At 43.5% G+C, this 22,817-nt stretch overlaps 2 protein-coding genes across 11 annotated transcripts in view; one reads left to right on the forward strand and one right to left on the reverse strand.

Annotated features, from left to right (window-relative positions):
- Nucleotides 1-6,998, forward strand: part of ETFBKMT (electron transfer flavoprotein subunit beta lysine methyltransferase) — a 50,601-nt gene extending 43,603 nt beyond the window's left edge. For all 4 annotated transcript variants that reach the window (XM_027829711.3, XM_027829712.3, XM_043540853.1 and 1 more), the window contains one exon: nt 346-6,998. In XM_027829711.3, the coding sequence (XP_027685512.1) occupies nt 346-689 (344 nt within the window). In that variant the 3' untranslated portion in view covers nt 690-6,998. The remainder of the gene's footprint in view (nt 1-345) is intronic.
- Nucleotides 6,999-11,790: 4,792 nt separating this feature from the next.
- The window catches only part of AMN1 (antagonist of mitotic exit network 1 homolog), a 56,382-nt gene continuing 45,355 nt past the window's right edge, over nt 11,791-22,817 (reverse strand). For 4 of the 7 annotated variants that reach the window (XM_027829713.3, XM_037878504.2, XM_043540883.1 and 1 more), the window contains 4 exons: nt 21,632-21,688; nt 17,505-17,577; nt 14,809-14,920; nt 11,791-12,087 (listed from right to left, as the gene is read on the reverse strand). In XM_027829713.3, coding sequence (XP_027685514.2) covers nt 12,039-12,087; nt 14,809-14,920; nt 17,505-17,577; nt 21,632-21,688 — 291 coding nt within the window. In that variant the 3' untranslated portion in view covers nt 11,791-12,038. Of the gene's footprint in view, nt 12,088-14,161; nt 14,233-14,808; nt 14,921-17,504; nt 17,578-21,631; nt 21,689-22,817 lie in introns of all 7 variants that reach the window. The other 3 variants (XR_006288940.1, XM_007067472.4, XM_027829714.3) reach the window with 3 other exon arrangements.

Genomic DNA, 22,817 nt, shown 5'->3' on the forward strand with positions numbered 1-22,817 from the left:
GCACTGAACTGGGACTTGCACAAGTGAGTTCAAGTCGTGGCTCTGCCACAGTTTCCTGTGTGACCTTGGGCAAGTCACTTCATCTGTGCTGTGCCTCAGTTCCAGCCTGTAAAATAGGGATAATACCTAACAGGGATGGTATGAGAATCAAATCCACCAGTGATTGGGAGGTACTAAATTACTACCTTAATGAAGGCTATATAGATACCTAGTAGAATAACACTTATATTTAAGAGATTATCCAAACAAAGAATTTGTGAAAATATTAGAAGAGTTTACCACTACAGATGGCATTTATGTATAGAATTCTAAATCACTTCTCATGTACTTTGTGCTTGTTCTCAGTTGCAGGAATGGCCATGGTATTAAATTGTGAGCTGAACAATGTGAACCCCTTTCCTATTCTAACTAAGAACATCATTGATACAGAGCTGGACCACTGGGACCTCATTGTCTTGGGGGATATGTTTTATGATGAACAACTTGCAAACAGTCTTCATCGCTGGTTGAGGAAATGCATCAGTATTCATGGAACTAAAGTGCTAATTGGTGACCCTGGGAGGCCTCAGTTTTTAGGCCACCGCATTCACAGTCAATTGCACAAAGTGGTAGAATATTCACTTCCTGAATCCACTAGGCAAGAAAACAATGGATTAACCTCAAGCGTTGTCTGGAGTTACCAGCCCTGACCTCTCCATTTCTTCAAAAACTGGATTTAGAAGAAGTATGGTCTTTAAAAAAAGAAATATGTTCTGTGTTTATAAAGTATGAAAATGGAACATTTGGGCAGATCCTCCGCTGGTGCAAACTGCTGTAGCACCACTGAAGTCCACACAGTTATACCAATTCACTCCAGCTGAGATTTGGCCCATAGTTTGAGAGAAGCCTTACAGGCAAATTCCACTCTCAGACATGCAGATGCCCCCCGCCCTGCCCCATTGAAGCCAATGGAAGCTAAGTGTGCGTGTTCAAAGGCTGAACAGGATGTAACCAAAGAAAATAAAGGTAAATGGGGAGAGGATAATAGAAATTCAGTGTAGCGGCATGCAGCTTAGTGGGTTACCACAGAATGTTCCTGCTCACTGCTGCACCAGTTGATAAGAATATAGTTTTCAATGTCTAGTGAAGATAAGTTTCAGAGTAGCAGCCGTGTTAGTCCGTATTCGCAAAAAGAAAAGGAGGACTTGTGGCAATTTGTTAGTGAAGATAAGTGTGTTGAACTATCTGGCTGCTTCACAAATTTCCTTTGCTAATTATGAGGCTATTTTGTCCCAAGAAGTGACAGTTTTATCCAGCAGCATGTGCCTGCAGTTCCTCTGGGGGATTTAAATCTCCTTCCTGTGTGTAATCCAGTTATACATATCCAGGTGGATATAGCATTCTTGTGAGCTTTCTAGTCTCTGCAACTAGGATGTATTCACGAGAATAAAAATAGCGTAGTCCTGTTGATGTACATGTTAATAGCTCTGCAGACGTCCAAACAGTGTGGCACTAGCCCTTTTAAGACCAGTGCATCTGTGCTGCATCGACTGGCCCATATTAGGCTTTAAAAGAAGGCACTTGGGCCTGAGAAAGAGAGACACCAGGTGAGTCAGAGCTAAAAGCTGCAGGAAGCAGCAAGACTGTCAGAGTCTCCTGGCAGGAGAGACAGTGAAAGCCTGAGTAGTGAAGGGGAAAAGTCCCCTGGGGATTGTAGCCCAGGGTGAATTGAGAAATTGGGCTTGCTTGTTTTTTGTTTTAAGTTTGGTCAATAAAACTGCCCCAAAAGAGCCTGTGGGCATGGCAGTGGATCCTAAATAAGCTGGAGAGAAGACCGGCCTCGTTACACACGTCTTCTGGATTGTGCTTAGGGTGAAAGTAGAAAAAATGGGAACACCATGTCTTGGGAGCGTTGGTAAATTGTGTTCCTCTTTTAAATGAACTCTCCCATTGACCTGTGGTAAAGTGGCTTTAGGCATGACATCACTACTACTTCCTTGCATTAATCCCATCAAATGGGGTCTGCTTTATGAGTCCTCTCCCTCTGAAGTGCTCTGTTCAGTACCACGTCCTGTATCATACTGCATGCTATCCAGTCTTCCTTCATGACAGCCACCACTGCTTCTTGGGGCAGCCTCAGTCTTTGTCTTTCAGTCTTGATCTCTTGGACTCTCTCACCTATGTCATTGTCACAGCTGCACTTTGCGTGACCAAACCTACTGTGCCTGCACCCCCCCACACCTCATTTTCTCATGTATGGATATTCCTTTGAGCCTGCATACACATTCCTCACATGGTCTTTCTTGCTCCTCCCCACTCATCCTTCTCAGCATTCGCATTTCTTCTTTGTTGCCCAACACTCGTTGCCAGGACAAGCCACCATTTTATAAGCTGTGACTTTTAATCTTGCTGGGTCTTGGCACGACACTTCTTTCCTAGGAACTTTTTTCCCAGCCTGCCTTTCTAGATTGGGCCTTTGAAGTCTGCAGCTGCTTGATTTTGCCAAATTTAAAGTGATAATTCTGCACCTGGTAAGAACTTCTGTGTTCCCTCTCTTATGAGTGAAGAGCTGGCAAATTCTTATGTCAGAAGAATCACTTTGTCAGCATACAAGTGCTGCCTTGCATAGATCCTGCAGAGGCAGGAACTTCTGGCCAGAGATGAAGGGGCTGGTTCCAGGACCATGTCTGGCCCCTGTTGCCTGATTTTTAGAGATTAGTATATTGTTATAGGCTGTCCAATTGATCTGACCAGAAGATAGGAAGGTTCTTGTTCTAGACTCAGGCTACACTGCGTTCTATATCTTGTAAGGACCCTTTGGGGGCCTTAAACCTTGGGGTGCATGGCAAGAACACTCACACTGAGGACAAAACAGCCTTAGAGACTTTTATTAAAATAAGTGAAAAGATTATCAAAGTTCCAAGCCACAGAATCAAAAGGGAATAGTACATTTCTGGGAGTACCTTGCAGAAGTTCCTAGATTAGCATACTCACACCCTTCCTTGGGGACCTGGTGGTAAGAGACGAAGGACCAGCCTCATCCCTGGCATGCCAACTGAGTCTGATGGTCCAGGTTCCTGAATGCTCGAGATTGATGGTGAATAATAGAGCGGAAGGGTCATAGAATCATAGAATATCAGGGTTGGAAGGGACCTCAGGAGGTCATCTAGTCCAACCCCCTGCTCAAAGCAGGACCAATCCCCAATTAAATCATCCCAGCCAGGGCTTTGTCAAGCCTGACCTTAAAAATATCTAAGGAAGGAGATTCCACCACCTCCCTAGGTAACGCATTCCAGTGTTTCATCACCCTCCTAGTGAAAGTTTTTCCTAATATCCAACCTAAACCTCCCCCACTGCAACTTGAGACCATTACTCCTTGTCCTGTCATCTTCTACCACTGAGAATAGTCTAGAACCATCCTCTTCGGAACCACCTCTCAGGTAGTTGAAAGCAGCTATCAAATCCCCCCTCATTCTTCTCTTCTGCAGACTAAACAATCCCAGTTCCCTCAGCCTCTCCTCATAAGTCATGTGTTCGAGACCCCTAATAATTTTTGTTGCCCTTCACTGGACTCTCTCCAATTTTTCCACATCCTTCTTGTAGTGTGGGGCCCAAAACTGGACACAGTACTCCAGATGAGGCCTCACCAATGTCGAATAGAGGGGAACGATCACGTCCCTCGATCTGCTGGCTATGCTCCTACTTATAAATCCCAAAATGCCATTGGCCTTCTTGGCAACAAGGGCACACTGTGACTCATATCCAGCTTCTCGTCCACTGTCACCCCTAGGTCCTTTTCTGCAGAACTGTTGCCTAGCCATTCGGTCCCTAGTCTGTAGCGGTGCATTGGATTCTTCTGTCCTAAGTGCAGGACTCTGTACTTATCCTTGTTGAACCTCATCAGATTTCTTTTGGCCCAATCCTCCAATTTGTCTAGGTCCCTCTGTATCCTATCCCTACCTGCCACCGTATCTACCACTCCTCCTAGTTTAGTATCATCCGCAAATTTGCTGAGAGTGCAATCCACACCATCCTCCAGATCATTTATGAAGATATTGAACAAAACCAGCCCCAGGACCGACCCTTGGGGCACTCCACTTGATACCGGCTGCCAACTAGACATGGAGCCATTGATCACTACCCGTTGAGCCCGACAATCTAGCCAACTTTCTACCCACCTTATAGTGCATTCATCCAGCCCATACTACTTTAACTTGCTGATAAGAATACTGTGGGAGACTGTATCAAAAGCTTTGCTAAAGTCAAGAAACAATACATCCACTGCTTTCCCTTCATCCACAGAACCGGTAATCTCATCATAGAAGGCGATTAGATTAGTCAGGCATGACCTTCCCTTGGTGAATCCATGCTGACTGTTCCTGATCACTTTCCTCTTGTGTAAGTGCTTCAGGACTGATTCCTTGAGGACCTGCTCCATGATTTTTCCGGGGACTGAGGTGAGGCTGACTGGCCTGTAGTTCCCAGGATCCTCCTTCTTCCCTTTTTTAAAGATTGGCACTATATGAGCCTTTTTCCAGTCGTCCGGGACTTCCCCTGATCGCCACGAGTTTTCAAAGATAATGGCCAATGGCTCTAAAATCACAGGTCAAATGAGCTCATTCTCAAAACCTGTTACATCTTGCCTGAACTGATTTCTGTTTGTTACTTCTGTGTTTCTGCAGTGTACTCTGTGGTCACTGTTAAGCCTCGACTTTCTTAGGTAAACACGTCTAGTTCCCCAGAATCTCAAAGGGTGACTGTTAGGCCAGTTATATATGCCAAAAGTCACAAGCCTACTTAACCATACTTATGTTAACTTCCTTAAGATAATCATGCAGGATACAGGCCTGCAAGTTCCTTGCATTACAGACAAACAGAATAATTCAATACAAAAATACAAGCCAAATAAAATAAAATAATCAAGCTAGTAAATGAAGGGAAAATATAATAAAGCAAGCCAGCAAATTAACCCTATAAAGCAAGTCAGCGGCTTAAACCTATAGGCTACACCCCTTCCTGACAGCTCTAGGGGCTTGTCTACTCTACCGCTTAAGTAGATGTAACTTAAGTTGCTCAGGGGTGTAAAAAGCGAGTGCCCCTGAGTGACACCCGTTACACCAACGTACAGTGGTGTCCACACTGTGCCATAGCTGTGGAAGACACCCTCCCGCCGCCATAGCTTCTGCCTCTCCTTGAGGTGGAATAATTATGCCCACAGGAGCGTGTTCTCCCATCAGCATAGCGTGTCTTCACCAGATGCACTACAGTGGCACAGCTGCGCTGGGATAGACACTAGTGTAGACTAGCCCCTAAGCGTCTCCAAGGACGGGACCCGATCAGTGAGTAAGAGTCAGTGGACATACTCGCTCGAAGGGGAATCTGATATTTTCAAAGAAAGCCTAGCACTATTGAGCAACCGTATGATAATAAAACTATTGTGCAAAGACAGTGGAGGAACAATGATTGGAGCAGGAAATGGACCTTCTGTTTCAAGCTCCCACACAGTGATTACTGCAAGTTTAAAAAAAGCGGTGAAAATATTTGTCATTTTGATAACCATGCTGTCTGCGGTGGGAGCATCTGCCAACCTGACACGCTGTTCTGGGAGGTGTGCTGCCTGCCAGGAGCCTGTGTCTGAGATATTATGGAAAGGTTGCTGTGGCTCACCCATTGCTACCCGCTGCTGCTCATCCACCTGGGTACTAATAATATTGCCAGGTCTGTCCCTGAGCAGATCAGCAGTGACTACAGGCCTTTGGGAGCTAGACAGAAGGGGTCAAGGGTGTAGGTTGTATTCTTGTCCATCCTCCCAGATGAGGGTAAGGGCCCAGGCAAGGGCACACACATACTGAAGATGAATGCATGGCTCTGTAGATAGTGTTAAAAGGAGGGCTACGGCTTCCTCAACCATGTAGTGCTGTTCTGGGAAGAAACAGGGGCCGCCTGACCAAGAAAGGGAAGAGCATCTTTGTGCACTGACTCACCAACCTAGTGAGAGCTTTAAACTAGGTTCAAAGCCCACAAGTAAATATAAAAAAGTGATGTTAATGGAGGTTAGATGTTGGTGGGACATGGAAAATTACAATAGGGCCATAGGAGCAACAAGAAGGAAATCAGTGAGGGAAGCTGCTCAATATCTCAGATGTCCATACACCAATGCAAGGAGTATGGAGAATAAATGGGAAGAACTGGAAGTATTAGCGTACATAAGCTAAATTATGACTTAATTGGCATCACAGAGACTCAGTGGGATAAATCTCATGACTGGAATATTGGTATAGCGGGGTAGAGCTTGTTCAATAAGGACAGGCGGAGTAAAAAAGGGAGCAGGTGTAGCATTATACATCAAGAACGTATACACTTGTTCTGAGGTCCAGAAGAAGGTGAGGGGCAGACCCGTTGAGAGTTTCTGGTTAAAAATAAAAGAGGTAAAAATAGAGGTTAAAAAATAGATGTCATGGTAGGGTTGTCAGTAGACTACCAAATGAGGAAGAGGAGGTGGATGAGGCAGATCTAGAACAAACAAGAGAAATATCCAAAACTCAAGACCTGGTGGTAATGGGCGATTTTAATTTCTGGGGTTATTAGAGGATCACAAATTGAATGAGAGTCAACAATCTGATGCAGCTGCCAAAAAGGCTGGTATAATTCTGGGGTGTATCAACAGGAGTGTTATATGTAAGATGCGGTAGGTAATTGGCCTGCTCTACTCAGCACTGGTGAGATCTCAGCTGGAGCAATTCTGTCCAATTCTGGGCGCCGCACGTCATGAAAGATCTGGACAAATTGGAGAGAGTCCAGAGCAGAGTAACAAAAATGATAGAAGGTTTATGACAAATGGATGAAAAAACTGGCCACGCTTAGTCTTGAGAAAAGAAGACTGAGGGGACGACCTGATAGCATTCTCCAAATATGTTAAGGGCTGCTATAAAGAGGACAATAATCAATTGTTCTCTACGTCCACTGAAGGCAAGACAAGATATAATGGGCTTAATCTGCAGCCAGGCAGATTTAGGTTAGATGTTAGGAAAAACTTTCTAACTATAAAGGTAGTTAAGCTCTGGAACGTGCTTCCAAGAGGAGTTGTGGAATTCCCATCACTGGAGGTTTTTATAAACGGGTTGGACTGTGTGGGGAGATGTCAGCAAACCAGTAAAGTGCCCGAAACCACTGTGGCTTATTGCTAAAAGCAGCCAAGTCAGCAGGCTGCAAATTGGCCATTCAGCTGTCTCAGCCCGACCAAGCCAGGAGGGGAGGGAGTTTTGGGTGCCACAGGAAGAGCAGCTTGACCCTGCGTCCTTCCTGATAAGAATTGTGTTGAAGTTGCTGATACATGCATTTTAGAAAAGCAGGATGTGCCCCATGTCTATTAGGGCTTCAAGGCTGCAAACTCTGGAAAAACCCACACCTGGTTAATCAATAATCAGAAGGAAACCTCTTGCTGACCACTGAAACTGCTTACTTAAGTTTCCTTTAAGGGACATGTCATTCTATTACTAATGAAATAAGGCGAAAAGTTTGAGGTAGTTGGACTCTTTTGGACTCTCCCTCTGGATACATCTTGCGGTCCCCACCAGCAGACGGAAGATTTGGCCAACAGAAGCCTGCCGCTGTGTCACTCGAGAGCCACCCTCAAGGGTTGGGGGTGTTTTACTAACCTGTTGCGGACGTGTGTAAGTGCTTGAGACTAAGTAAAGTTTAGCTTTAAGTGAAAGCACTCTTTTGTTGTCCTGTTTGTGCCGGCCATCTATCGGTCGGACGGCCACGTCTCCCTTGATTTATTTCCTGACACCACCTCACACAGAGTAAAAGTTACCAAGAGCTTTGGGTTGAAAGAACCCTGGGTAACAGGACAAACCCCTGTCAGGGATGGTGTTTATTTGGTCCTGCTACAGCACAAGGGGCTGGACTTGATGAACTCTGAAGGTCCCTCCCTTGCAGCCCTACATTTCTATGATTCTGAACTGCTTTCAACTGCTTGGAAGTACACAAAAATGTCAATACACTTAAGCAAACTTTGAAAAAATACCTATCCAGCCCATCTAATTTAAAGGATTTAGTTTTCAATACAACACAATTTTTTTTGCAGTGCTCCTCTCCAAAGTGCATAACCCAACACAACTTATCATAAGTAACAACAACTAGAGACAAAATAGAATATGAAGAATTAAACTAAATCTTCATATAAGTGCAGACAGTAGGCTAGGTTTCCATCCCCACCCCCCCGCCCCAAAACACCAACATTTGTATACACAAGTATTTTATAGTGTAATCACTGATCTCTTTTCCTGTGCAATGTGTTAGTTACACAGGTTATGGAAGACCATGTTCAGTTCAATAACTCGCTTATATGTAACTGAGGGAACAATTTTCAAACTTTGTCGCCTAAATCCCTATTTATTCACCAAAATCAGCACTAAGGCCTTGTGTACAGTGGGGAGTTGCTTTGATTACAGCCATTGGCATAGCTGCACAGGTGCAAACCCCCCTACTAGTGTAAACAGGTAAAGCCGCTATTTGCACTCGGGCAGCTATACCCTTGGCTGGACCAGGATGGCTATAATTGGGGCAAATCTCCACTCTAGCTAAGTGCATCGACATCTGAATCTACATTTAGGGCCCTATAGGCACATGAATTTAAGTATCCAACCTTGAAAATGAGTTTCTTCCTATTTTGGGGCCTACTGATAGTTTATTGCCCTGCCACATGGGATTCCTGGCATTGGTCTGGGCACCATACTCCCTGATGGGGAGGGATGTGCACTAGAGTTGCCTTGCAATACATCCTGTGTGACTGCTGCAACCGATTAGGTTGCAGCATTTTAGAGCAGTGAACCGCAGCCACTGGGAGCTGCGGGTGGCCGTGCCTGCGGATGGTCAATGTAAACAAACTGTCTTGCGGCCCGCCAGCGGATTAACTTGACGGGCTGCGTGCGGCCCATGGGCCGCAGGTTGCCCACCACTGATTTAGAGGCTCAGCAGGCATGAGAACCAGTAAGGCACAAGGATTGGTCCATCTCTGCTTGCATAAAGCAGTGCTCCCTAGAAGAATGAGTAGCTGCAGTAAGGAGCACTAACCGCTGTGAGGCTGCTATTCTTCCAGCTACTGAGCCAGGGAAGAAAGCTGTTATACAGAACCCCAGGATGGCAGTGAAAAGCCACCAAAGATGGGAGCTCCTCAAAGCTTCAAACAGAGGAGGAGCAATCTGCAAAGGGGGGAAAACATTCCTTTCCAGTGGGACAGAAATGCTGCGAATCTCACCAATAGGTTTGTTTGAAATTACTCACCATTCTTTGTTCTCATAGTGGGCCATGGTGTCATGTTAAAGGAAGATGCAGCTTATATTCCTTTTTAAATTTTGCATGCAGATCTGTTATGGTCTTCTATCATCTACCTCTAGTGTTTGACTTGGCGATATCTTGTCAACTTGTACTGTGTACAAATGCCTACACGCCGAGATGAGCAAAGTCTCTTTCGAGGACACCCCCCACCCCCGTCCCGAGGATACTACTTTGACAGGGCAACACATTTTATTCAAACACACGTACGACCGGAGCCCGATCCTGACCTCTCACCAGGTTTTTAACCGAGTAACTCCATTGAGCCTCAGTGGAGTTATTCTTGATTCAAGCCAACGTCGCATTTAACAGCATACGTGCTGTGCTTTGGGGCGTATAAAAACCAAATAAGCTCAAATCAATGCCAAAAAGAGCAGCATTAGACGTATCTTAAGGAATAACACCTCAAGGTGAACGTAGCTGGGCCTGTGGAAAACGGCAGCTACGCAGGCGGCAAACTGCGACTACTGTTTGTTAGGCAGAACATGCTTGTTTTACTGTTCCTGTCCCCTACTGTTGGGGTGACCAGACAGCAAGTGTGGAAAATCAGGACGGGGGTGGGGGATAATAGGAGCCTATATAAGAAAAAGCCCCAAAAATCAGGACTGTCCCTATAAAATCTGGACATCTGGTCACCCTACCTACCGTCACCTGTTCTATCCACCTGCTGTATCTAGTAATAGATTTAGGTCCCAATCCTGCAAACACGCACGTGCTTAACTTTATGCTTGGGATTTCAAATGAAAGTTAAGTGTTTGCCGGCAAGCTCTCCAGGTAGGAACTGCATTTTTACCATGTCTGTACAATATCTAGTGTAATGGGATGCTAGGCATTACTGATTATTGCCTGGGGCCCCAAGGCATTACTGTAATACAAATAATAATAATTTTAAACTATTTTCTTAATGAAATACTGTTGGAGAATCAAAACATTGTAAGGTCATATTAACTACATATATTAAGTAAGAGTTAAGGCCAAGCCCAAACCTGCTGACCACTAGGACAAAGGGCCTATTGCTAAGATAAGATCTATTGTTAAGTGGACCAACCTCTTGGCAAGGTTTAAGAATAATATGTAATCATAATGTTAAGTTGTGTGGCCTTTATTAAGAGTGGACAATTTAGTTGTTTAATGTTAGCATACTATCTGGTTTAAAATTGTCAATGTGTCTTTTAACTAAAAGTAAAGAAAAATGGATGCTTGCAAAATATCAAATAATAGGATGCTTGAGAAAAACAAACTATTGTGCACCCAAATCATCCAGGGCGCAAGAACAGATACATTGAGATTAACAGGAAACGTCTGGATAACGTGAATGGGCAAAATAAGGTGTTTATTAAGCATGAACTGCATGTGATTGATTTGAAGGAACCAATTAGAACGGTGTTTTGTATAAAATGAAGCATGTACATAGCATGAAATATATTAAATATGGACAAAGGAAAAGAGTGATTAGATATGGGCATGGGTGATGTAGGGGTTATGTAAGCGTATAAAAGGATGTGAAGTGTTAAGAATGATTGGAGCAACACAGAACCCTTCCCAAAAGGCCAAACTTGTCTAGCCCTGGTGATGAAAGAAACAGCTGACTATGCATGAGGACAGGGGTCTCCAAACTTTGAGATGAGGGCCATATTAGATTTTTGAAAGGGCTTTGCAGGGCTGAAGCGACTGTGAAAGAAATTAAATATATGCAAATTATATGCAAAATCATTAAAAACACAGCATTACTCTACTCAGCTGGTTGGGACTGTTTGGTTCTATTAGTGCTGTAGTTTAAATTTAACCATTATGAAATTGTTAATTTCCATCTTCTTTCCTCCATTTATTGGAGATGTAATTAAGCATCTGGCTTGTATTTTTACTCTAAGGCAGGGGTCCGTGCCTGCTCGGCTGCAGCAGCAACTCTCCCCTAAGTTGGCTCCCCTTTTGGGGGGACACTGGCTCCCGGGGGCACTCACCCCTCCGCACAGCTCAGCTGAGCTACCCGCCCCCCAAACCCCCGCGAGCTGCTGACGGCAGCCCCTCCCCCGCCTGCTCAGCTGCAGCAACAAGTCTCCCCTAAGTTGGCTCCCCTTCTGGGGGGACACTGGCTCCCGGGGGCACTCACCCCTCTGCACAGCTCAGCTGTGCTGCCATCCAGCCTGAGCGGCTGCCGGTGGCCCCTCCCCCGCCTGCTCCGCGTGCCTACTCAGCTGTTTGCTTCGCCCCTGTTGGTTGGAGGGCCAGACAAATGGAAGCCCCGGGCCGGATCCAGCCCATGGGCCATAGTTTGGAGACCTCTGCACTAGGACTAGGGAACTGAGCACTCTCTGATCCTCTCCTGCTTTATCTGTTTTACGTATGCTTTGTGCTATAATTAAGGTGCTAATATACTGCCCTAAATTTTTTCATAAAGCTTTAAAATTAATTAATTCTCGTTAAATTGGTGTGAACTGTGTTTTTCACCCAAAAAGATGATCAGACTTGTGATGCAAAGAGAGCCATTGCTTTAATTACAGGAAATATCATTTCACAGGGTATTGACAGGCACACCTAAGACATGAAAGGACTTGGATGCTGACAGAGAGCTCTAGTAGAAACAAAGAATGAAGGAATCTGGTATTACAAGACAGTGGATACCAGAGAGAAAGCTGTTCCCCAGAGATGGTTGTTTCCTGAAAAAGCTGTACCATCTGAGAACTTTATATACAAATCAATAAACAGTCCATGTCACTTGCTTAATTTTGTTTGGTCCAACTAATTGCTCCAAGGCTTCTCGGGAACGATCTGTAAAAAAAGCACAAGAAAAACAAACGTTATTAATTGTTTATAATGTATACAGATACTGTGCAAACAAAAGAATTTTGTAATACAACAAGATACAGGAATAATTTATTTCTTCATATTTGTTTAATTTGCCATTAGCATAAAATACGGATTTTTTTTTGTTTGCTCCATATTCTGGGAATGGACATTTGAAAAAAAAAATCACATTTCAGATACTTTTATATCTGTAATAGTTCAAAATTGTGCTGTTTCTTCTTTATACCTAATAATAATAAAGCACCATCAAGAACCAGACACTAGATTACAAGGATAGATGTTGGCAAGGTAGGTTTTTTTTTCTTTTATTATTTAATAAATACACTCAACTACCCCTCAACCTATTCAGTACTAGTTGGCCTTTTTTTTTTTTGGTAGGCATCTGAATAGCTGTGGGTCTTGAGGTGGTTTGAAAGAGAAGAGGGTAGTGGCCTACAGATCAATTCAAGAATAGCATCCCACATACAAAGGGCAGCACGGCAGAAGGTGTGAAGTTGGTTATGGGAGGAATGAACCAATGGGCAGAGCAGGCTATCATCTTTGGTGGAGAGGAGAGGGCAGAGCGATAAAAGAAAATTCTGGGTAAGTAGTGAGGAGCAGAGTTGAGAAGAGCTTTGAAGGTGAAGACAAGAAGCTTGAGCTTGATGCAGAGGAAAAAGGAAAACCAGTGGAAGATTGAAGAGGATAGGGGAGGGAATGACACGATCAGAATGATGGGCAAAGATGATAACCTTAGCACCTTAAGAGGCTTTTCTGGTGCACTAATAAAAAAAAAGATCAACAGATTTTTGCAGGCAATCTGCTTTTTTCTATGTTTAAAGTTTAAGTAATTCCTGGGCTAAGGCCAACATTGTATCACTATTTAACATTCATATTGTGCTAGCAGGTTAGGGCTTCATTGTTCCAGGCACCATACAAATGGAGAAAGTGACAATCCCATGATAACCAGAAGGCCACATAGCACTAAGAAAAGAGCACCACCTTCTAATTTTTAAGGTAGAAACTCAAGAAGAAAATGAAAGGACCAACAAAATAATTACAAATTGAATCCAGCTGAACCACCTCCAGGGTAAATCCTAACTAAGGCCTCGATAAAAGAGAACACTTAAGCCGGTGTTTAATTTTAAAGCATCTGTTTAAGCGCTTTCCTGAATGGGGGCTAAGATACTTTGCGTCTGATCCCCAAAGAAAACTGCTTTTTCCATCTTTTCATCGACTCAATTCAGTTCACATTGCTGGAATGACCGATTACTCTTGCACCCAGGAGTGCAACCATACTTTTCCTAAGGAAGATGCCCAAAGCTCTCCCTCCCCAGCCCTGCATCCAGCTCCACACACTGCCCCCCTGCTGCTCCCACACCAGGCTGAGCTCTCCCTGCCCCACACCCAGCACTGAGCTCTTACTCAGAGATGTGATCAGGCTGAGGAGCACCATCTCCAGCAGGGGCCAGAGGTCTGAGAGCGCCGGATCCCTTCCTCCTTCTGCATCTCCACTTCCCCAAAAGCCCAGATCCAATCTGCCTACCCTTCACGGGACTGGGGGTTCCCAATGCCCATGGGTGCTGGAAGGACAGCAAAGGTGATGGTGTGTGGGATGTGGGGGATGAAAAGCAGACATATGAGGCCACAGTGATACTCAGATTTGGTCTAGCCACCCCCCCTTGGTCATGACAGATGTGTGGCTGGGCCAAATTTCCAGCTCCGGTCAGGGGGACAAGAAGAGGGGTTGCCCACCCCCCAATGCACTCCTGCCTGCATCATCAATTCCAACTGAGTTTATTCATAGCTTGCTAAGTGTTTATTCTTGATATTAGTTTTACCAAATGCAAAGCCACTATATTAATGCACAGTTAAAAACTGGCCTTTTCATAATCACAAAAGACTCAGGAAAGACAAAGTTACAGGTTCCCGAAGCAGCTGTAACAGTCCTCTTGAGCAGCCTGAATCTCCTCTCAAACTAGCACAACTTCAGTGGAGTTCCTCCTGATTTGCATCTGTGTGAAATTAGAATCTGGTTCTGCGCAATGTATTTACTTACCAGTTTCTACAGAGCCAACCACTGTGTGAGTGGGTGGTACACGGACACACCAGATAGGTCACATATGAAAACTAAGAACAAATGGGAAGTGGCATAGTCAGGTGGATAGTGGACTTGATTGGGAATCAGAAAACCTGATGTCCTATTCCCTGGCCTGCTTGGGGATCAAAAAAAGTCACTAGGGGGATATCAACCACTATTGACACCAATACAGTTTCAGCTACATATAAGGATTGGAAACAAGCTAAGACAAATCAAAGAGAAACTCATTAAACATGAAAGCCTTTTAAATAAGGTATCGATTTTACACAGTAAATTTTCAGAGCAGAACGGCTCTTTAAAACCTACTACTTTTGCAATCTCTCCACCGATGCTGTGTCTACAACAACATGTGCCTGACGTGTTGTGTCTTGGTTTTGTCTCTGTTCAACTGCCAAGTCTCAGAGGCAGGAACATTGCCTTGCTGTTTTGGAAAAACCCTTGTATATTTACATCACTATCATTAATAATCATTTGTTATTTGTTTTCAGGAGCATCCACAACTTGGTAAGTGCTTTCAAGACAGAAAAAAGGCATGCTCCTTGTGCCATATGTTGGGCTGACTTTGGAGTGAATACTTTGCTGGCTACCTGCTTGATTTGACTAACCTGTTATCAGTGGGCATCCATGAAACAGCAGAATATATATCGCCGGACAGCAGGTAAGGACAGCTTCCACAGCTACATCTGTCAGAGTCACACAGCGTTCCATGTGGATCTCCTATTATGAGAACAAGAACCTGGTAACCACATCCGTAACTTCTAAAGCACAACTTTTATGCTGTCCATTCTAATTTTATAGATCCGCACAGATGGTGATTATTAGGTTAAATATCCAGCTCTGTAAACTAACTATGAAAATGAAGTCCTTTTTTATGCACAAAGATTTCTGAGCAAACATATATGCACAAAGATTTATAAGAAATTCTTGGTACTTAGGTTGAACCTTAGTGGGTAACTATGACAGTCAGGATCCAGACACCCCAAGAGGAGAACAGAAGGTTTAAACTCCAAAAAAGAGCACTTGAACCAACTGATCGCATACTGTATTATTGTGCTATAGACATGTATTGAGCAAGGTCTTTTATGAAAGCTTGTAATGTTTTGAACTTGATGATCCTTATGAGGTATGTATACAGACTGTGGCTATGTAGTTGTGTACATATAAAAACTGAGTTCATAATTTGTGCTGCAACGTTCAGTGCCACCTCATCGTGAGGCAAGTCAGACAGGGAGGGGCTTCCTTCCCTGCCAGATGAGACTAGCTCCAAGCACCAAATATTGTACAACCCAGCAAAAGACAAATGATGGGCTATTCAAGTTAATGGGAAAACACTGAAACAACCTGAAACTGAAAAGAAACCCCAGTCTTGGAAAACTAAGGGTATGTTTGTTGTACCATGGGCACCGTGCTATAAAATTGGTTATGTTTTGGCTATATACAGTGTATGTTTTATAGTAAGAATTAAGATAATAGAATAAATGAATAGGATAGTGGATACTAGTATTAGCCATTTTATTTTTATGCCTTGTAAGTAACAGACAGGATTTTGTCTGTGTCTATGTTAATTAAATTAGAGGAATTTCGGAGGCCCAGGCCCCAATGTGGGAAAGGACAGTTACAAAATTTAGTAAGGTCTAATTTATAATGCCTTTCTTGTTCAACATAAAACACTGCTATTTGTTACCTTTTGAAGGTCTCTGCAAAGAACTGTTTGTGTGAATAAGGAATGTATGCATCAGGGAAAAATAAGGTGTAAAGGCCATTTTTGAAGCCAGATGGCCCAGGAAGAAAAAGTGAAGAAACTAAAAAGAGACTGAAGAAACTCAAGGACACCAGAGAACCATCAACGCGCATCCATGGTTGAGGAGGGGCAGACTGACGACTCTGGGGTAAAGGCTGGCACCCTTAAAACACAAAATAATTAATTAAATCAAAACCAGACAGAATGACCCTCTCTGACATGTTTTGGACCATCAACAAATAACACCAATTAAGAAGTAACTGGTCACAAACTGACACAGCAAAATCCATAAATTTCAACAACAAAAAGACTATAAAAACAGAGTGCTTTCCCATGGGACTTTGGGTTCATCTTGCCACTACTCTAAAAGCATCAGATCGTGACCAACAGAGCCCGGCTCCCCTCTGCGACCAATCTGGCTGGCCACTAGATTGATCCAGACTCTGAACTGGTAACTATAAACATCAACTGGCAGGACTCTGACTAAAAAGCATATGCTAATTGCTGTATTCTCAATAAATGCGGCGTGTTGCCATTTCCCCTATAAAAAAGATCTTGTGTGCTCTGTTTAAGCATAACATGTTTACACTTAAAATGCTACAGCACTGCGGTAGCACTTCAATGTAGACACTACCTACACCGACGGGAGGGCTTCTCCCATTGGAATAGTTAATCCACCTCCCGTGGGCATAGGTAATCCACCTTCTGTTGACCTACCGTCGGATTTTTCACTATATCAGATGTAACTTCCGAGTGTAGACTAGGCCTAAGAAAGGAGGGAGTTTTCCCCACTTTGAGTATCTATAGTGGTTGAAGGAAAAAACCCTGCAAGCCATTAAAAGTGGAAGGGATTTGAACAGCAGAGTATCCAGAAATTGAGGGACAGCATGTAGGCTGGAAGCTGTCTGTGAAACGTTGGATCCTCCCTACAGTTAGGGGGTATACTGAAAAACTGTTCAAAGCCAATAGGTAACTTGTATTAGAAAAGGAATTATTAATGTAATTTAAAAGTGTAAAGCTTAAAGTTGCATTTTATGTTTGTTTTCTGCTCTTTTATATTTGTTTTCCTTGCTGTTTCATGTTTTAATCTGTGATTTTTTCTATTAAATGAACTGTTTGTTTTTATCTCAAACAGGTCTCTGGTGTGCAAACTGTATGGAATGTATGTGCCAAAGCAAGCTGGTGTCTGCAGGGCTGGTTTCACACCTTTGGGGGTGACTAACCAGAGGGGAAAAGTCCGAGTGCCTGGTAGTTGAGAACTTGGGATGGATGGATTTGGGGAGGCTTGGGACTGGACAGGCTGTTTGGATCACCCTGCCTGGGGTAACTAGGCTGGTGGAAGGCAGCGTGAGACCTATATGCGTGTGGGCTGGATACTGGTGTCTGGGCTCTGTGACATTGTAGCACAGCATTAGGACACCCAAAGTTACAGGGCAGGCAGTGACATAACCTCTTACTGGTCTGGGCGATCCCCAAAACGTCACAGTAATTAAATGAGGAAATATACATAGTCAATAAAGAAATTCGTATAATCTTATTCTCTATTCAGAATCTACTGACCTGTGAAGAATTGTGTCCAAATGTCCAAAGAGGGAACACTGGTAATTGGCAAAAAATGATGATCACACGTGTTCTGTGATTAATGAAACACCGGTGATTAACAAAGGGTGCCTATTACTAAGGCTATGTTTTAGTCACGGGTATTTTTAGTAGAAGTCATGGACAGGTCACGGGCAATAAACAAAAATTCATAGCCTGTGACCTGTCCAGGACGTGTACTATAAACACCCCTGACTAAGTCTTAGGGGCGCCGGGGTGCTACTGCGGCTTTTGGGATGGGGACTCCAGAGCACTGCTTGGGGGAGGGGAGGGGAGGGGCATGCCGTGGCTGTTCCGGGGGTTGAGGGGGCAGCCCGGGTGCCTCGGCTACTCTGGCATCTCCCGGGGAAAGCTGCCTGGGGCCACCCAAGCAGCAGCCAGTGCGGCTGACCCCAGGGCTGCCCCAGCTGCTAGGGCAGCCCTGGTGTCAGCCGCACTGTGGCTGCAGAAGTCACAGAGGTCCCAGAAAGTCACGGAATCCATGACTTCCTTGACCTCCAAGACAGACTCGCAGCCTTACCTATTACCAAAGATGTGCTGTGGTTGACAGATGCTGGTCTGATGATCAGCAAGGTCCCCCTAATTGATGGGATAATGAACCACGGATTGATTTCTAAGTCAATAAGAGTCATTTGTTTTCATGGATAGTTTTGGTAATAATGTATTAGTTACAGATGTCTTTTACAATTAAGTAAATAGAGACACCTAAGAGAGAACTCTCAGTTAAATCAATCATGAGAAAATAATTTCTTTGTTCAAACCCCTTCACAGGAAAAGAGTTTTGAGGCAGCTGAATTTGGAGTGAATTGTGCTGCACGCCCTTCTCCAGCTGTCAGATCGGTTTGGTAAAGTATAATATGAGGCTGACGCCAGCTTTGGTCAGAACTGTTGGCTCAGCTGAAAACAGGAAGTTGGGCCAATCCGCTTGTGTATTAGCAGATAATCAAAGGAGGCTGTTAAATGTCAGTGAATATGTTTGGTGTTTAAACTTCATAAAATTAATGAGATTCTGCATGTACTGTTTTCATGTACCCGTATCTTAACTTTTTGCATTGTATATGACCTCCAATATCTAAATAATCCTCCAAACATGGAAAAAGCCTTGTGTAATGCAAATAAAGTACTCTTTATCAGAAAGAAAAGGAGTACTTGTGGCACCTTAGAGACTAACCAATTTATTTGAGCATAAGCTTTTGTGAGCTACAGCTCACTTCATCGGATGCATACTGTGGAAAGTGTAGAAAATCTTTTTAGATACACACAAAGCATGAAAAAATACCTCCTCCCACCCCACTCTCCTGCTGGTAATAGCTTATCTAAAGTGATCACTCTCCTTACAATGTGTATGATAATCAAGGTGGGCCATTTCCAGCACAAATCCAGGGTTTAACAAGAACGTCTGGGCGGGGGGGTAGGAAAAAACAAGGGGAAATAGGTTACCTTGCATAATGACTTAGCCACTCCCAGTCTCTATTCAAGCCTAAGTTAATTGTATCCAATTTGCAAATGAATTCCAATTCAACAGTTTCTCGCTGGAGTCTGGATTTGAAGTTTTTTTGTTGTAACTTTCATGTCTGTAATCGCGTGACCAGAGAGATTGAAGTGTTCTCCGACTGGTTTATGAATGTTATAATTCTTGACATCTGATTTGTGTCCATTTATTCTTTTACGTAGAGACTGTCCCCTGAATAGATATGTGGGCACAGTTGGCAACGGGCTTTGTTGCAAGCAACCACATACCACACAACAGAACCACTAACCCAGGAACCTATCCTTGCAACAAAGCCTGTTGCCAACTGTGCCCACATATCTATTCAGGGGACACCATCACAGGGCCTAATAACATCAGCCACACTATCAGAGGCTCGTTCACCTGCACATCCACCAATGTGATATATGCCATCATGTGCCAGCAATGCCCCTCTGCCATGTACATTGGTCAAACTGGACAGTCTCTACGTAAAAGAATAAATGGACACAAATCAGACATCAAGAATTATAACATTCATAAACCAGTCGGAGAACACTTCAATCTCTCTGGTCACGCGATTACAGACATGAAAGTTGCTATATTACAACAAAAAAACTTCAAATCCAGACTCCAGCGAGAAACTGTTGAATTGGAATTCATTTGCAAATTGGATACAATTAACTTAGGCTTGAATAGAGACTGGGAGTGGCTAAGTCATTATGCAAGGTAACCTATTTCCCCTTGTTTTTTCCTACTCCCCCCCAACGTTCTTGTTAAACCCTGGATTTGTGCTGGAAATGGCCCACCTTGATTATCATACACATTGTAAGGAGAGTGGTCACTTCAGATAAGCTATTACCAGCAGGAGAGTGGGTTTGTGTGTGGGGGGGGGGGGTGAGAAAACCAGGATTTGTGCTGGAAATGGCCCAACTTGATTATCATACACATTGAAAGGTAATGCATCTCCGCACTTCAAAGCAATTGGTTATTGTGAGGGCATTCAGAGTTCAAAGACTCTAAAAGCATTCCTCTCTCACGGCTATCTAAGAAGAAATCACGGCACAGGGTAGCTATCCTGTCAGATTGTTCTAGGAGAACGAATATAAATCTGGATATAAAGGAAATTCCTTCATCTCTGGAATGTTTGGATTCAAACAGGGCAGAATAACGGAACAAGAAGACAGAGATCCCCAGAATTATTCTGGGTAGCCCTAAAAGACTTGGGAAACTGGCAGATTATTACATCTCAGCTACCATTTGAAATGATAGACTGTGACTCACCTGTACATATATTTTGCCTGCTTTAACCTTTCAATAGCTCTATTTTCTTTTTCTTAGCTAATAAACCTTTAGAATTGGCTACCAGTGTTGTCTTTGGTGTGAGATCTAGGATGCAACCCAGGACTCTTGGGACTGCGGGTAACCTGGAATATTTGTGATGTTAGGTGTAAGTAATCATTTATTACATAGTCCAGCTTGCCTGGGTGGCAACGTAGTATATAAGACTATTGTAGTACTTTGGGATTTCACTTGGTTGGTGAAATTAATTATAAAACATACCACCAGACTGGGGTGTCTGCCCTGCTTTTGACAGTCTGCCCTGAGGTAGGCACTCACAGTTGCGAGCCACTCCGGACAACAGGACAAATACATTCATCTGAGTTCTGCTATATTACTCTCTATTCTATAATCTCTGATTAAATATATTCCAATTAAGCTAATTATTTGGCATCTCCTATTATCATTATTCAAATTCAAACATGCAACATCAGAAAGGACTAACACTACCTCCAAAGTTTGTTCGGGCCCTTCTTTCAGGGCACAGTTTTATTCTTCAAACGTAAAACTCACAAGGTAACACCCCAACAAAGCTATCCTCCTAACCAAAGCAGGCTGCAGCAGCCAAGGGGTCTTTCCCCTTGAACAGTCACAGATGAGGCTAGGCTCAACTCCCCTTAAAGGGCCAGCCACCCTGTGACATAGCCTCTTAGAGTTGTTAATTATAAAGAAGAAACTGATTTTTAAGTTTTGAATGCATTCCTATGAATTCAACCAGGCCTCAACTCTTCCTGCTCTGCTGACCCTTGTGTTGCCGAAGATTGCACCTTACTGCAGCTACACTGATGTAAAAACGACCACTGTAGAAACGGCCTTAGTCTTTAAGAACAATTTTTGCTGTATGACTTGCTTTTTTTATTCTACTTTGGGCTGCTTTACACAGAAAGCAGCACCAGAGCAGTGACATCACTGCAGCAGCCGGTGCCAGAGTGGCTGCCAGCAGCTGCTGGGGCTCCCCTGTTAAGCCGTCCTGTCCCCCCCAGCACTGGCAACCCAGGTATCACTCCAGGCCGGGGGAGAGAGTCAGTGAACTACGCATGTGCGTTTGCCCCCACCCCCCCAAATACAGCACTCAAACTATGTCTCTGACAAAAGCTGGTGACCCGAAGGCTGCCTAATACTTGATTCATGCCCACAGTCGTGGTAATTGTACATGCAAATGTAAATGAGTAACTTGATAATATGAATAAGATTTTTCCTCTGGAATTTTAAAAATGTACAAATGTAACATATTTGCTTTTAACATTGCTTTGTACTTGGAATAGGTTAGATGAGTTACCTTTAAATTCTTTGAACACATCCCACTAACTAGTGCTATGACACCATTATCAGTCACCTAGAAAAAAAAATCGGTTATTGGCATATTGGATTAAAGAATGGCACGTACATATCTTTTTAAAAAGCAGTAATTTCGGAAGGACAACCAGAGAGGGTGCGATGACGCATCCAGTGCGGTAATGCAACTGATCCCAGAGAAGCAGGGAACGTATTTCCAGTCATTAAACTTACACACTTTTTACATGCCCTGTGCTTTAGACTACCCGGAAGCCACTAAAATCGTTTAGTTCTCCTCTGAACTGACACAGGAGAGTTATGCAAATATATATGTTTACTCTACTTAGTAGTTTAAAATCTAGACGATAAAGGCGTCCTGTTGTAGCATGTTCTTGCTGTATGATCCAGTTTTGGCTGCCACACTTGGGCTGTATCTACACTAGCTTTCTGTTGAGAAATCGTCAGCTATTGCGCTGCCACCAGTGCAGTTCTACCAGAGGGAGCAACAACAGGAGCACTAGTACAGCTAGAGCCCGGGCATTTTTAACACAAGGTGTTGAAAAATGTCATGCCTGTTTCTACCAGTGGCCGAGATGTGCCATAGGGAGATTTTCTGAAAAAGGGTAGTCCAGGCACCTTTTTGCAGTCTTCTCTCGGCTTAAAATTTTATTTCTGCTAGTCTTGAACTAAACACAAAATTCAAATGACATACACACTTTTTAAAAATACAGAGTCAAATTCAAGGCTAGTTTAAGTAGGCACGACTTCACTGACATTTACACCAAAGGTGAATTTGGCCCACTGCGGTTTTGAAACTGGCTCTTTTAAAATAGGGGGACAAGGTGGGTGAGGTAATGTCTTTTATTGGACCAACTTCTGTTGGTGAGAGAGACAAGTTTTCAAGCTACACAAAGCTCTTCTAGGTTTGAAAGTTTGTCTGTTTCACCAACAGAAGTTGGTCCAATAAAAGATCCACCTTGTCTCTCTAATATCATGGGTCCAACACAGCTACAACACTGCATACAACAATCTTTTAAAATGGGTCAGGCTGCCTTCAGCTGCCCAAACAAGGAGTACATTGTAATTTTAATCAGTTTTATAACTGGTTTGAAAATGTTTCCAATGCAGACATACATGCCCATGTAGTTCTTTACATCCAGATAAGCAGACATTTACAAGAAAGACAGTGT

This window comes from Chelonia mydas, chromosome 1, assembly GCF_015237465.2.
Source record: "Chelonia mydas isolate rCheMyd1 chromosome 1, rCheMyd1.pri.v2, whole genome shotgun sequence".
NCBI classification, from domain to species: Eukaryota; Metazoa; Chordata; order Testudines; family Cheloniidae; genus Chelonia; species Chelonia mydas.